Source organism: Rhamphochromis longiceps, linkage group LG7, assembly GCF_057381845.1.
Source record: "Rhamphochromis longiceps isolate RC_006_pf linkage group LG7, R_longiceps_female_GT1.1, whole genome shotgun sequence".
NCBI lineage: Eukaryota > Metazoa > Chordata > Actinopteri > Cichliformes > Cichlidae > Rhamphochromis > Rhamphochromis longiceps.
In genome coordinates this window covers 18,893,469-18,906,921 of record NC_140563.1, presented here as the reverse complement: position 1 = coordinate 18,906,921, position 13,453 = coordinate 18,893,469, and the positions used below count along the sequence as shown (strand labels likewise).

General features: G+C 41.1%; 2 protein-coding genes across 3 annotated transcripts; both read left to right on the top strand.

Annotated features, from left to right (window-relative positions):
• The first annotated feature begins 28 nt into the window (after positions 1-28).
• On the top strand, positions 29-3,680 carry aplnr2 (apelin receptor 2). Of its 2 annotated transcripts, none has more exons than XM_085412707.1 (2): positions 29-468; positions 953-3,680. In XM_085412707.1, the coding sequence occupies exon 2, from the start codon at positions 1,153-1,155 to the stop codon at positions 2,632-2,634; it is 1,482 nt and encodes a 493-aa protein (XP_085268833.1). In that variant the 5' UTR covers positions 29-468; positions 953-1,152; the 3' UTR covers positions 2,635-3,680. The 2 variants fall into 2 exon arrangements, with proteins under 2 accessions (XP_085268833.1, XP_085268832.1); XM_085412706.1 differs by having other exon boundaries at positions 29-487.
• A 156-nt stretch (positions 3,681-3,836) lies between these two features.
• On the top strand, positions 3,837-13,136 carry hdac10 (histone deacetylase 10). The gene is made up of 20 exons (XM_085412703.1): positions 3,837-4,764; positions 5,929-6,063; positions 6,157-6,253; positions 6,338-6,435; positions 6,674-6,778; positions 6,882-6,950; positions 7,036-7,162; positions 7,384-7,449; positions 7,538-7,597; positions 7,688-7,777; positions 7,874-7,980; positions 8,061-8,128; positions 8,347-8,590; positions 8,678-8,768; positions 8,890-8,975; positions 9,515-9,571; positions 9,702-9,783; positions 10,071-10,259; positions 12,220-12,379; positions 12,479-13,136. Exons 1-20 carry the CDS (start codon positions 4,706-4,708, stop codon positions 12,508-12,510), a joined length of 2,022 nt encoding a protein of 673 aa, XP_085268829.1. The 5' UTR covers positions 3,837-4,705; the 3' UTR covers positions 12,511-13,136.
• Positions 13,137-13,453: the final 317 nt, after the last annotated feature.

Here is a 13,453-nt window from a genome sequence, read left to right as displayed (position 1 = left end):
GTGTTTGCACGTATTTGTGTACTATAGGTGCATTTGGATCTGTTTGTGTCTTTGCATGGAGAATACGAGCAGTATAGGAGACGGAGGACTCTGTTTGTGTATCTCGAGTTTGTGGGGGGAAGGATGAGTGGAGTTATTGTGTCTCTTGGGAGGTGAGTATGTTTGTGTTGGGGGGGTTGATGCTTGCAGGTCTTGTTACTTTCTGCTGGGGTGGTCTAGTTTGGAGAATGGGAGAAAGGAGGGTTCTGGGTTTTAGTTTACTTGTGTGTGTGTTTAGGCGACACTGGTGTATATTTAGACTTAAGAGAAACACTCACCTTCTTCAGTTGTTACAGAAGCTGAGATAGAGAGAGAGACAGAAGAAAACCCAGACTGGAAGTTCAGCAGGAGAAGATGGGATGATGCTGATTTCTGTATAACAACTATCGTACCATGGTTGTAAGCACCTGTGAATTGGTTTTATCCAAGGTAATAAAGCAAGTATAAGGTAAGCGTCTTCATCAAAATCCTCTCTTATTTCACATAGTCAAGATAAAAAATGTATTTATAAAACACGCCAGTTGGAGAGAGCTTTATGCAGATTTTCAGAATTCACTTTCAGAATTGAACGTGAAAGCAGAAAGCTATAAATGTTTACTCAGTTAAATCATGTTTTGTCATCACAGTGAAAGTGCTCATGGTCCTAGAAATTCCTTACTTAAGGTTTTAGTGTGCACTGTTGCAGTCTTGATTCTGTTTGTTGTCTTGTATGAGTTTTAAATTATGTTAAAATTGCCTAAAATTGTTTGTCTAAGTGTTTAAATTGCTGTATAGAAAAAAGTGAGGTCCTCATGATCCTTAATATATTTTCGGGAGAAGCATGAGCATGGAAAAAACATAAATTTACATAATCCCAAAAATGAGTGTAGCTAAAGTTTTTAAAATCTATTTGTATCTTTCACTGAATTTCCAGACCATCAAAATCAACAGATGTGAACTGGAGGCTTATCCACTCCTGGAATTTGGACCTCTTCACCTAAAACCATTCCTCCAGTGCAGGAATCTTGTCTCTTCACATCTAGATATTATGCTGTTTTGGCTACAGTATTTCAAAACTCCAGTGGATTTTAATGCCAAAACCTTTTCGATAAAAAACCAAGTATATACAGAGTGATGTCAGAACCAGCTTATCTCGCCTCCCCTGCTCCTACCAACCCCCCTCTCTGTGACTACAGTGACTGGTCTCCCTCGTTTTTCATCATCCCATCTGTCTACCTGCTAGCATTTCTGGTTGGTTGTCCTGGCAACAGCCTGGTGCTTTGGGCCTACCTGGACCGAGTGAAGGGGAGGAGGAGAAGGGACCGAAAGCCAGCAGAAGATGGCCAGTTCTGCTGCAGCAACATTTTTAGAAGCAGTCAGCAGCACATTAACAACACTGGCAAATTTCAAAGTTCAAACTGTGGATTTTCCTCCAGGCAAAGCTACAGAACATCCTCCCATTCCTCCACCTCATCCTCTTGCTCTCCCTCCATCTCCCGTCCCTCTTGCTCGCTGACTGACTCTCTGATTGCCAGTTTAGCTTTAGCTGACCTTTGTTTCCTTGTGACTCTTCCTCTTTGGGCCGTCTACACAGCGATGGGCTACCACTGGCCTTTTGGGCAACCTCTCTGCCAGATTAGCAGCTTCCTCACAGCTCTGAACATGTATGCCAGCGTGTTCAGCCTGAGCATGCTAAGTGTGGAGCGCTACTGGGTTCTGACTAGGCACCGGCACTCCAGCCACCATGCACCAAGGAGCTGCCCCAGCAAGGCTTTGTGGATACTTGGAGGGATGTGGGTGCTGGCGGGAATACTGGCACTTCCCGGTTTGCTGCTGCGCTCTGTCCGGGAGGTGGAGCTTGACCCTGAATATGAGGACGACTGGCAGCTGGAACCCGCTGATTCCAGGTCTGTCTTCCTTTCTTGCCAGATGGATTACTCCATGCTGACTGGAGCAGAGCTGGAGGAGGAAGAAAAAAACAGGACAGAGATGTGGTGGGCTGCTGCATTAAGTATTAAATCAACTCTTATTGGCTTCCTGCTTCCTTTTGTCATCTTATTGGTCTGCTACTGCTCACTGGTCCAACTACTCAGCAGACATTTCGGACGGGGCCCTCGTCCTGACCGTAGACGGCAGCGCAGACTCCTCAGGGTCATTGTCACGTTAGTGATGGCATTCTTCCTGTGCTGGCTGCCTCTCCATGTCAATAAAACTGTGTCCCTGCTGCTTGAGTTTGGATTTGTCCCATACTCCTGCTCTTTAGATCAGATATTATTGGCTGCTCATCCATATGTCACCTGTTTAGCCTACCTCAACTCCTGCCTGAACCCTCTCCTCTACGCTGCCTGTGACCCATCATTTAGGAAGAGATGCAAAGGAGCTTTCCTCGTGTTGTGCAGGATGAAAAGAAAAGGAGCAAAGGGAAAGGAAGAGCACGAAGCTGAAGGAGTTGAAGAGAAAGGGGAGCAGAGCTCAGCTTTTCCCATGAGGACACAGGAAGAAACAGCAGACAGGACAGAGGAGGAACAGGAGGGGGGAGTTAGGGAGATGGGTGTTGCCACACCTGAAGAACTCAAGAAGTCAAGATATCAGGGTGCAATGTTTTCTGACAATTAAGTAACGCTAACCCTATGTAATGAACAGTGAAAATAAAATGGAATGCATGACATTGTGTACGTATGTCAGTATTTTCAAAATAAATATTATCATCAGAAGAAGGCATGCAATATATATTCTGGTTTCTGATGCTTTGTTTCACACAGGAAAAATTCCACCCATTCCATTAAGATTCCATGCAAAACATCCTCTCCGGTCAAATCAAATCTTCTCATGTAACATGAACTGTTTCCATATTTTGCACTCCTGTATATCTTGAATTATTTGTTGATTTTTGTTAAACTGTTTTTATTATTCATTATTAAAATGATGTCAGGAAGTAATGTAAAGAATTTTTTTTTCATTTGTTGCAAAGTTTCTGTTGTGATATTTTGATACCATGGTAGCATTTACAGGATATTGTTTTATAGTGATATTATACAGGAAAACTGTTACTCAATAAGGCCCATTTACTAGTTGTTTTTCTCTTTCTCTGTGACCCAAGAATTAATGTGTAAGAATCACAGGATGGTACCTCAAGGTCGAAAATACCACAGAGATCACTTCCTTACTCCCATCCTCCCTTCTTTATCTCTTAGAAAAAGGCTTGTTAAAGGCCAGGTGGTTTGTTTCAGAATTCACTAATGAAAGAACTCTGTGTTCTATGTCTAGGAGTGTATTTCGCTGGGATAATCATAAATTGTAGCTGAACTGATAAACTATACAAAGGATACTTCTTTGCTCAGAGGGCAGGAAGACGCTTCCTTATTTGGTCTGTACCGGTTTGAACTGAGAATCTGCTGACACACGAACCTTTTTCCTCTATATAAACTGTTGTATGATGAATAAACCTTTGAGTTGGTTTGGGAAGGCAACCTGAAGCAGTCTGTGTTTCCTTGTTCTCCCAAGCTACTCCCGACGTCGTAACTAACCTGCTGAACGGCATACCTGAGTGTTACTTTGAATAATTTTGAATCTTATAGGGTAAAGACAAAACTCTGCTTATAGGTGCCCACGCCTCGGAGGAAACCCGATCCACGGATGACCCGGGACGGAGATTTCTTTCAGTTTCCTTTGAAAAAAATAAAAGATTTATAATCCCTTTATGAAGAACACTGACTTTAAATGGGCAAGTACAGCGTCCTACCAGGAGGCACACTTTTCACACAGGTATAATGTTCACTTTTTTATGAAGCTACTTCAAATTTTAGAGCTTACCTCTTCAGTGCTGTTGTTACATTCGCTTCTCTAAAGTGTTTCGAATACTCTGGCCCCTCCATTTGTATCAGTAGCAGTACAATGGGACATCATTTAACACCTCAAACAGCAGTCTCCAAAACAGTCATACAGCTCAAACAAGACATGTCATGAATAACTGATTTAAATACTAAGGAAGCCACAGGAAGTTTGAACCTCCATGTACCTTAAAAAAATCAACACAAAAATATAAAGTGTAAGTGCAGTGAGGTAGATCTTCAATAGTAAAAAGATAATATAGGTCCAAGGATATACAGGATACAGTACTAATAATATTGTTAATTTGTATTTATTTTTTCATATATTGTATGTTTAACAATGAGTTAAAGTTAAGGATAAAGTTCTGCCTTTGTGGTTTGTATCCAAATAAGACTAATCAACCATGCCCAAACTAAGAAATTAAGAATCTGACTTTAGTTCAAATTTAATGAATTTCTTGTAAATGACCCAAGATACCCCAGCACTGATACTATCCGGTGATTCTGTCACTTTGGGTATCAGTGGGACAGATAATGAACGACGAGTATCGAACCCCGCCCAGCAGGTGGCGCTGCTGCGCTAGTGAACTGTGTGAAAACCAACATAAAACTCATAGAAGATCATATGCGTCGATGAATAACTGTAAACAGTTTTGTACAGTCACTGAATTTTGGTATTATACTGGTATTCGTTTATATGTTGCATAAAAATCTGCCAATGTTGGATCAAAATTAATTAGTCGGCGGTTCATTTTAAACTTACTTCGTGTCCTTTTGGAAACTGTCTGCAGAAACGTCGCTACTCTCATAGTGAGGGTCGCAGTTACTTACCTATTCTTACCCGAGGAATAACGAAGATGGGAACAGCGCTGATTTATGATGACGAGATGACCAAGTACAAACTGCTCTGGGTTGAGTGAGTAGTAAATCCATGTTTACGTTTATAAAGCTTACGTGGCTAAAAAGAAAAATCTTCAAATGTCTTTTCTGCAAATGTCTGTAGCTTAACATGCCTAAAGTATATCAAGGAGTAAATATTTCATACTGTAATTTCACTGAACGGGTAACTTCATCAAATAAGTTATTAGTTTTCTCCCATTACTAAACACTGGCTAAAATGTGCGATCTGTCAGAAGTCATGGGAACCTAAGTTGTTCCTTGTTGCTGGCACGGTTAGTTAGAGAAGACACCCGTTTTGGTTATTACGGTTGCACTTTGTTCGGTCACGTTTAGTCAGGTCGGGGATTTTCAGTGTACACCCACCCGGCCCGCTATAGCTGCTACACCACCTGTTTAAAAACGTTGCGAAATAGTTTTTGTTTTCTTTTGGACTAATTGAGGTCTACGTATGGTTTAACTTTCGCAGTTAAAAAATGAGTAAATGCAATTGTGATATTTATTATGTTTGTGACTCTTAGATGCCAAAATGTGCCGAAAATACTCTAAAGTTTAAGACTCATGCTTTTATTTTGGAAAGACAACGAGCTTTGACCGCCAGCTTTTGTCTATTTGCAGTTCTACTGCTGAAATAAATGTCTTTGTCTGAACCGTGCCATGTTGCTGGGTTTATTCTCTTTGTTTTTGGCTGCTCTCTTTAGGGGTCGCCACATCTCCCTCAATTTCACCCTATCCTAGCATCCTCCTCTGATATACCAACCCTTTACATGTCCTCCTTCACTACATCTATGAACATCTGAATTAACAGCTTCAGCTCTGTCATCATCAAAGGCAGGTCTCACTACCATCTTGTAAACCTTCCCTTTCACTCTTGCTGCAATTCTTTTGCCACAAATCACCCCTGACATTCATCTGCACCCTCTCCACCTGTGTGCACTCTCTTATTCACCTCTCTCCTGCACAGTCTGTTGCTTTGGTTATCTCCTTTACAAAGTCATATTTAGCAAAATGCTGTTTTCCATATCTAACTTCTACAGAGTTCATTTGGCATGTCTCACTGTGTCTTTTATATATTTCTTGTTTTTATATAAGAGCTGAAAGAAATAGAATAGTAAAATGGATCAGTGTCATGTTTATTTTCTAATTAACAAATATTCATTAAGTGTGTAATGTTTTCCTGCAGTCCAGCTTGTAAGCTTGAGGTGCCTGAGCGTCTGACTGTGAGTCATGAGACTTTGGTCAGGACTGGCCTGGCTGATCGCTGCGTCTCCGTACCTGTCCGTGAGGCCACGGACGCAGAAATTCTTCTGGCTCACAGGTCATCTTATCTAACTCCTGTCATGAAGGTATGATATAGTTTAGATATTTGTTTCAGTTCACTGAGCTGTGTTTACTTTGCTCCTCTCAACAGTGAGGAATACCTGGAGGCGGTGAAGAAGACTCCTTACATGAGTCTGGAGGACCTTATGGAGTTCACTCGTCAGTACGGTGATGTCTACTTCCACCCAGTAAGTCTCCCACTTAACAGCCGCTTAACAGGAACAGAAAATCTGTATCTGACATCCTCTTCTGTATGTCATTTACCATCCTAGAACATCTACCACTGTGCCAAGCTTGCTGCTGGTGCTGCACTGCAGCTGGTAGACAGTGTTATGACAGGGAAGGTGAGGAATGGCATGGCTTTAGTCAGGTGAGGCTGAGATACAGCAGTTCTGATATGCACTCATGGCTTGTTCAGTATTAGTGCCTTTGTTTTGTCCATTATTGATGAGTTAATAGGAATGTAAATATTAAGTCTTTACATTTACATTCATATTTTTACTAGTTTGTTAGTGATTAACTTTTTAGTAGTTAATGGGCAAAGTGGGCAACAACAAGTGTAAAATCTTATTTTTTTTACATAACTGCTTCTTTTTTATTATTAATAGACCACCAGGACACCACAGTATGCGCAGTGCTGCTAATGGATTCTGTGTGTTCAACAATGTGGCTATAGCGGCTCAATATGCTAAGCAGAAATATGGAGTCCAAAGGTAATGTGACTTTTAGTCTTTATGCTTATTCTGGTAATCATTAAGGATTTTAACGATCCACAAATCCACAGCTGTATGTATTCACCTCAGATTTTGTCTTCAGGGTGTTGATAGTTGACTGGGATATACATCACGGTCAGGGGGTGCAGTATTGCTTTGAGGATGATCCCAGGTGAGTCTTTGATAAAGGAGAAGCAGATGTTGTCTGCTTGCGTTTCAAATTCTGCTCACTGTGTTTGTTGTTTTCCTTTTCACAGCGTGCTCTACTTCTCTTGGCACCGCTATGAGCATCAGAAATTCTGGCCTCATCTGAGAGATTCTGACTACGACATTGTTGGCAAAGAGAAAGGGGCAGGATTCAATATAAATGTACCATGGAACAAGGTCAGAAATACTGCACACTTATGGTTTCATTATGGGGGTTTTTTCTATTTGCTTCTTGCTTTATCTTAAGCCTAGTTCACAGTGTCACATAATGCCACCACCAGTGAGGTTATGTTTGTGGTAGTGTGTACATGCATGCTATTTGCTTTCCTGATTGTGTGTGTACAAGCTGTATGTGTGTTTTATTCTTTTACTGAAAAGACCTCATCATGATATTTCAGGTGGGCATGGAAAATGGTGACTATCTGTCAGTCTTCTGTCACGTTCTTCTGCCAGTTGCATATGAGGTGAGCCATTCCAAAAATTACCTTTTTCCTACCTAAAGGCAGGTGATCTATAAAATGTTTGGTTCAAGCATACAACTGTTTTTGATAGTTTTGCCCAGACTTAGTCTTGGTGTGTGCGGGATTTGACTCAGCCATCGGTGACCCAGAGGTATGACATATTTATTAATGTCATTATCTAATTACATGCATGCACTATAAACCTCTGCATCCACTCGCTTACTGTTATACTTACATTTAGGGTGAGATGTGTGTCACTCCAGATGTCTTTGCCCATCTGACTCACCTGCTGATGAACCTAGCAGGAGGAAAACTGTGTGCTGTGCTGGAGGTCAGGCCGCCCAGCCTATACAGCTAAAACATGGAAACAAGAAAACAGCCTGTTAATGTTCTGTTGTCTGGGAACTTGTGTTTTTGTGTTTTCCAGGGGGGATACAACTTGACTTCCCTCGTCCAATCTGTGTGTCAGACAGTCCAGACATTGCTTGGAGATCCTGTGCCGAGACCTGCAAGCCTCAAAAGTCCCTGTATAAGGTGTGCATCACAATCAGTCAAATTTGTGTCTCAAAGTTTGTGTGTTTTATAACTGCAGCAATTTAATTCTTCTTTTTCAGTGCACTTGAATCTCTTCAGTGTGTCCGATCAGCTCATAAGGCCTACTGGTCGTGCCTCAAACACGCAGGTAACCATAACAGAGCCTTTAGCAGAGCCTTTAAGGGACCTGAGGCTGCAGGAGTCTGATAACCTCATTTCTTTCTAACTTGTTTCCATCCTCAGTCAAACTGAGTGATGTAGCATCACTTAGCTGAGGGTTTGCTAGCTGTATTTCACGTTTACGTCCGTTTGAACTTCTCATCACTATAAAAGACATGGTCTCAAAACAGTTACTCCCTTCTTCAGCTGATCTGCCCGCCTCCACCATCAGCACCAGACAGATTAAATTAGGAGAAGGAGAAGAAACGACAGAGAAGGGAGAAGAAGAAGAAAAGGACGCGGAGGAAAAGGTGTGGCCTGAACCTCCAAAACGCGTCACTCCTCCAGTATGTGCTGCTTTAGTGCTCCCTGATGACGTGGCTTGCCCGGAGGGATGCGAATGCTTCAGCTTCTCAGAGGATCTTGACCCACTCTTAGCCAGCAAGTTAAGGTATGGATAAGTGGGTTGTTGTGGCTCATTTCAGTTCATGGTTTTCACCGTAACTGGGTTTGAAATCTTTTTTTTCTCTAAAACAAGGGAGAGTTTCCTCAGAGACGCAGATGACAGTACTGCTTTTATAACCCTCTCCACTCTTATAGCCCTGACAGAGAAAATGGAGAAGAATGAGGTAAAGCCATAATGTTGTTTGTTTCTTTTATGTGAGTGCTATTATGATATCATGTCTTGTAAATACAGTTTGTGCTTTGCTGAGCTGCCTACATGATATAATTTTAATTCCCGGCTCTCAGATCTGCAGTGGCCTTGCACTGGTCCCTGACGTTACCAAGGCGATGACAAGCATTGTCCAGCACGTTACAACTGTTCTCAGCAACCGGTATAACAACCTCGACTTAATCAAATCTTACACCTTCTGCTCTTTTTAAATATCAGCTAGAGATTAAAAATGATTAGAAATATTCTTACAGGAAACACACACATACACAGAATATGCTTGGTCACTTTGCAAAGGAAATGCAGTCTAAACTATTGTAGCTCAGATTTGCACCTACAGCAAATTTAGAATCACCACTTAACCTAAATCCATGCATATCTGGGAGTTATTTGGAACTAATATTTTTATGTACTTTTTGGTGAAATAATCTAAATAAAATATCATTATCTTTCTCGTGTTGTGAACAAGTGAAGTCATTTTATTTATACAGACAGATTTTAGGACGTAACTGCAAAATTAGTAAAAAAATATCACTTGGAAGTGAAGATACTTGCAAAGCACAACTATGGCACAACTACAGAGGTGCAAGTTAACATGATAAATATAGCCTACTAAATATACCGCTGGAGTGCGCTTGTATATTGAAGTTTTATTAGCAAGATTGCAATCTGCTTTGTTAAAACTTGTCTTTATATATGCAGCGTTTTGGTCGTCTGTGTGGGTGACGGGAATGTCCCAAGCCATATTACAGAAGACAGGCGAGTATCATTTATGCTCTCTGTTTTAGTCTTAGTAAAACCAAACTCTAAGGCACAATTGATGCAATAAAACACACTATTTGTCCATAATGGCGAGGACAGCATGCTGAAAAAGTCTTTCTGTTTTCAGGGAAACACTTGTGGTGCAGATGGGCAGTGCACAGACTGAGGAACAGAGCTGCAAATATTACATTCGTGTGTGTCTGAAGAAGGTACTGCTCCTTGCTTTGTAATCACATTTAATATTTGCCAGAAATATACACTCACACATCTCGCTAGTCAGCATTAGCCCCCTTTCCTTTAAAACTGCATCATTAAATATTCAGAGTTTCTGAATTATTACACAGTTGCTAAGGATTTCTGGACAGAAACCTTTATGATACAGCTCTTAAAGGCGACTGAGATGTATTTTTCTGCATAGACAATTTGAGTAGGTTTTTTTTTTTTTTTGCTTTTGTTTTTTAAATGTGTTTAAATGCATTTGTTTGTTCACCCACAGGGCTGCAGTGACACGTCAGGGTTCACACAGGCTGTGTTTGGCCTCCTCCTGCCCCTTGGGTATGAATACGACCCCGGTCTTGTTGTGTTGGTTCGAATGCCAGATAGTGGAGTCAGTGACAGTTTGTGGCAACAACTAATTGGCCTACTGCAGAGCTTTGCACTTGGGCATACACTGGTGGTACTGCAGGTAAGAGTGCTGGGGAAGATTTCATAAAGGCACACTAGATGTCTTCAACAATGTAGAGCTGCCAGGCAGGAGCTCTGGAGATATATGGTTGGATGGATGTAGTGAAGGAGTCTTTGATGAAGGTAGTGGAGGATATACAAAGTGTTGGTGTGACAAAAGAGGATGATAGGGATAGGGTGATATGGAGGCAGACGATCTACTCTGACAACCCCTAAAGGGAGCAGCTGAAAGAAGAAGACAGTAGATGTCCTCTAATTTTGCTATATTGTGAAACCTTAAGAAGCATTTTAAGAGGAGTTGGCAGCATGTTTGCATACTTAGCAGGGCTCTAGACTAACTTTTTGACATGGGCGCACCGGTACGCCTAACTTTAAAAATTTAGGCATACCGGCACAAAAGTTAGGCGCACTCAAATTTTTCAACCGCATCGCTTAACACCGCAGTTTTACATGTGCACTTTCTTTGGGGGGGGAAGTCCATACAGACAATATTAATTTCTAAATTATTAACTAACAAACTTGTGCTTAAAGTGCTTTGTCAATATTGTAGAAAATGTTAAAAACTTAATCATCATCTTGGCCTCCTCTGACGACCTGTTTGCTGCTGTCTGCTGCTGAAAGGCCGTGGGGAGAGGGGACACTTGGGCAGTGCATTTACTGCAGCATATAATGTGTTTTCTGGATACACTGTGCTTTTTCAGCATTCAAATATTGATGGCACCGTGTCAGAGCACTGGCTATGAATTTCAGACAGATCAGGCCTTAACTTAACAAAAAAGTTATCAATAGTTCTTTTCATCTTTTCTTATTACCCACAGCTACAGTACATCCACTTCTCTCAGGCCTAGGCTGCTCACTAGGGCTGAGTATCATCACTGATTTCTATAATCCATTCAATTCCGGTTCTCAAAGTCCTGATTTGATTCAATTTAGCCTCAGACAGTCAGAAATATTATAATTCTGATCATTTATCAGTACTGATACACATGAGACTTCATCAGAATTGTGAAAATCACAGCAGATGCCTTTGTGTGAAAGTAACTGAGAATAAAACACAGGAAAACATGAAGGAGATTTTCCTGGTCTGGCTTTTTATAGCAGATAACCTTAAAAATATTCTGCAATTTTGCATAATTTTAAGAAATTTAAATTTCTTCAGTATTGAACAGCAGAAATTAGGCTTTCTTGTCCGAGGTCATTTAAGTGAAAAAAGAAAAAGCGCTGTAAACAACGCTAGACTGGTGGGTAATAAGCGAATGAATAATGCAGAAAACAGATTTGAGACGGGGAAACTGTTCCTGAAGTACAGAGAGAGAGAGAGCTGTGCAGGAAGTGTGATTTTTATCGTGGTGGAAGCAAAACAGCAAAAGTCAGAGGGAATTCATGACGACATTGATCAAATGTGAAGCGCAGTTTGCTGCTTCTTTTGCTGCAGGCTCGGTGAATTTTGGTTGGAGAGAGGCAAAACCTGCAGCTCAGAATCAGCGCAAAAAGACAGCGCGGACCCGAAGAATCGCTAAGCTCCGACAGCGTGTCCGTGTTCAGGCCGTCGGGTGAGAAAGCCGAGAAAGACGAAGCTGATTCTGATGTGTTGGGTCCGCTCCGTGTTTAGGTCTTTGTGTGGAATCCGTTAATGAATTGATATCGCTTTATTCAAGCTACTCACCTCTCTCTTCCACCTGCACTTTCAACTGGACCACGGCCAATCAGAGAGGTCCCGCCCCTGACTATCTCTGATTGGTTTAGTCCACGATAGGGGCATAATGTGTGTCTGTTGTTGACCACACGGAGAGTTACAGAGATTTTTTTTTTGTTACCGGAACAGTTGGTCGCACCTGTGCGACCAAATATTTATTTTTAGTCGCACCACTGAAAAATTTGGTCGCATTTGCGACCAAATTGGTCGCACTCTAGAGCCCTGCTTAGTGTTCAGTATTAATTCATTTACTTCTTAATTTCAGGAGGAGGAGAAGGCGCTTATCGGACTCACAGCATCCTCCCTCCTCGGTAACCCAGCCGCCTCTCTGAAGCAACTTCAAGCCCCGCTAACAGAAGACACGGCGGCCATAGAGAAGCTGAGACACAGGCTGCAGGCAGACTGGAAATTCCTTCAGACCACAGGTGAGTGCAGCAGCATCACATTTGAAATCAACATAAATATCCACAGATCTTAGAATAACTGCTACTGTATTAACGGGACTTTCTGTCTTCTAAAAACAGCACCACAAACTCAAAGAAGTGATGAAGACTGAGGATGGAGGGTGTCATGGACTTTTTGATACTTTATTTTTGGTAAATTATGACAGCAGTTGTCCTGCTGCTTAGAAATTATGCATGTGTTATAATATTCATTCAAGCAATATCACAATCAACGCCAGCTTTTGCCGTCTCATAAAAAAAAATCTATTCAATGACTTAAACAGTGTTTAAGTTATTTGGTAAGCTGGATTAACCTGTACTGTTGTATCAGCGTATGAGCGTTATCAGCCTTGTTGACTAAACAAAGATGATGACGTTTACAGATCTCCAGCTGACATTTATCTCTTTTGTCACAACAGTTTTCTGCTGGTTACATTTGGATTTTTTGAATTTTCATTTCTTTTATCAGGAAGTTCCACTTGGATCAAAATCAGTTTCACAGGAGACCTAGCCAAGTGCAAAGAGCTAATGAATTTTACAGCAATATAAAAATTATTTAAGCAATCACTGATCAAAATAGTTATACTTTCTTTTTTTTGTGCCATTCACATGATTGAATAGTTGACTGATTTTTGCTGTAAATTGAAATGTTGTGTCTTGTATAGCACACGTCATGTAATTTAACATGAAGTTTTCATAAGCAACTTTGATATTCTCTGTAATAAATGTTACATTTGTAAAAGAAAAAAATGGCTGCCAAATAGTTTTTTTGTTTTTTTGCTTTTGTACTTTTTCGCCCCAAGGTATCAGTATTGTGGTTTGAACATTGGCATTGTATTGCTATCTTTCCTCACAGAGGTGTTGTTGACCACCAGGGAAGCTGTTTGAGTAGGCTTGCATGCACACTCTCAACCTTTGAGGGCACATTTAACAGTTTTTAGAGCCTTTCAGTCTTCATTCATTCAAGTAAGGAGACCTCTTTTCTGCTGGTCTATATATGTGTCGGCCCTGCAGTCCACTGGTGACAGGTCCAGGGTGTAGCCCTCTTTTGCTGGG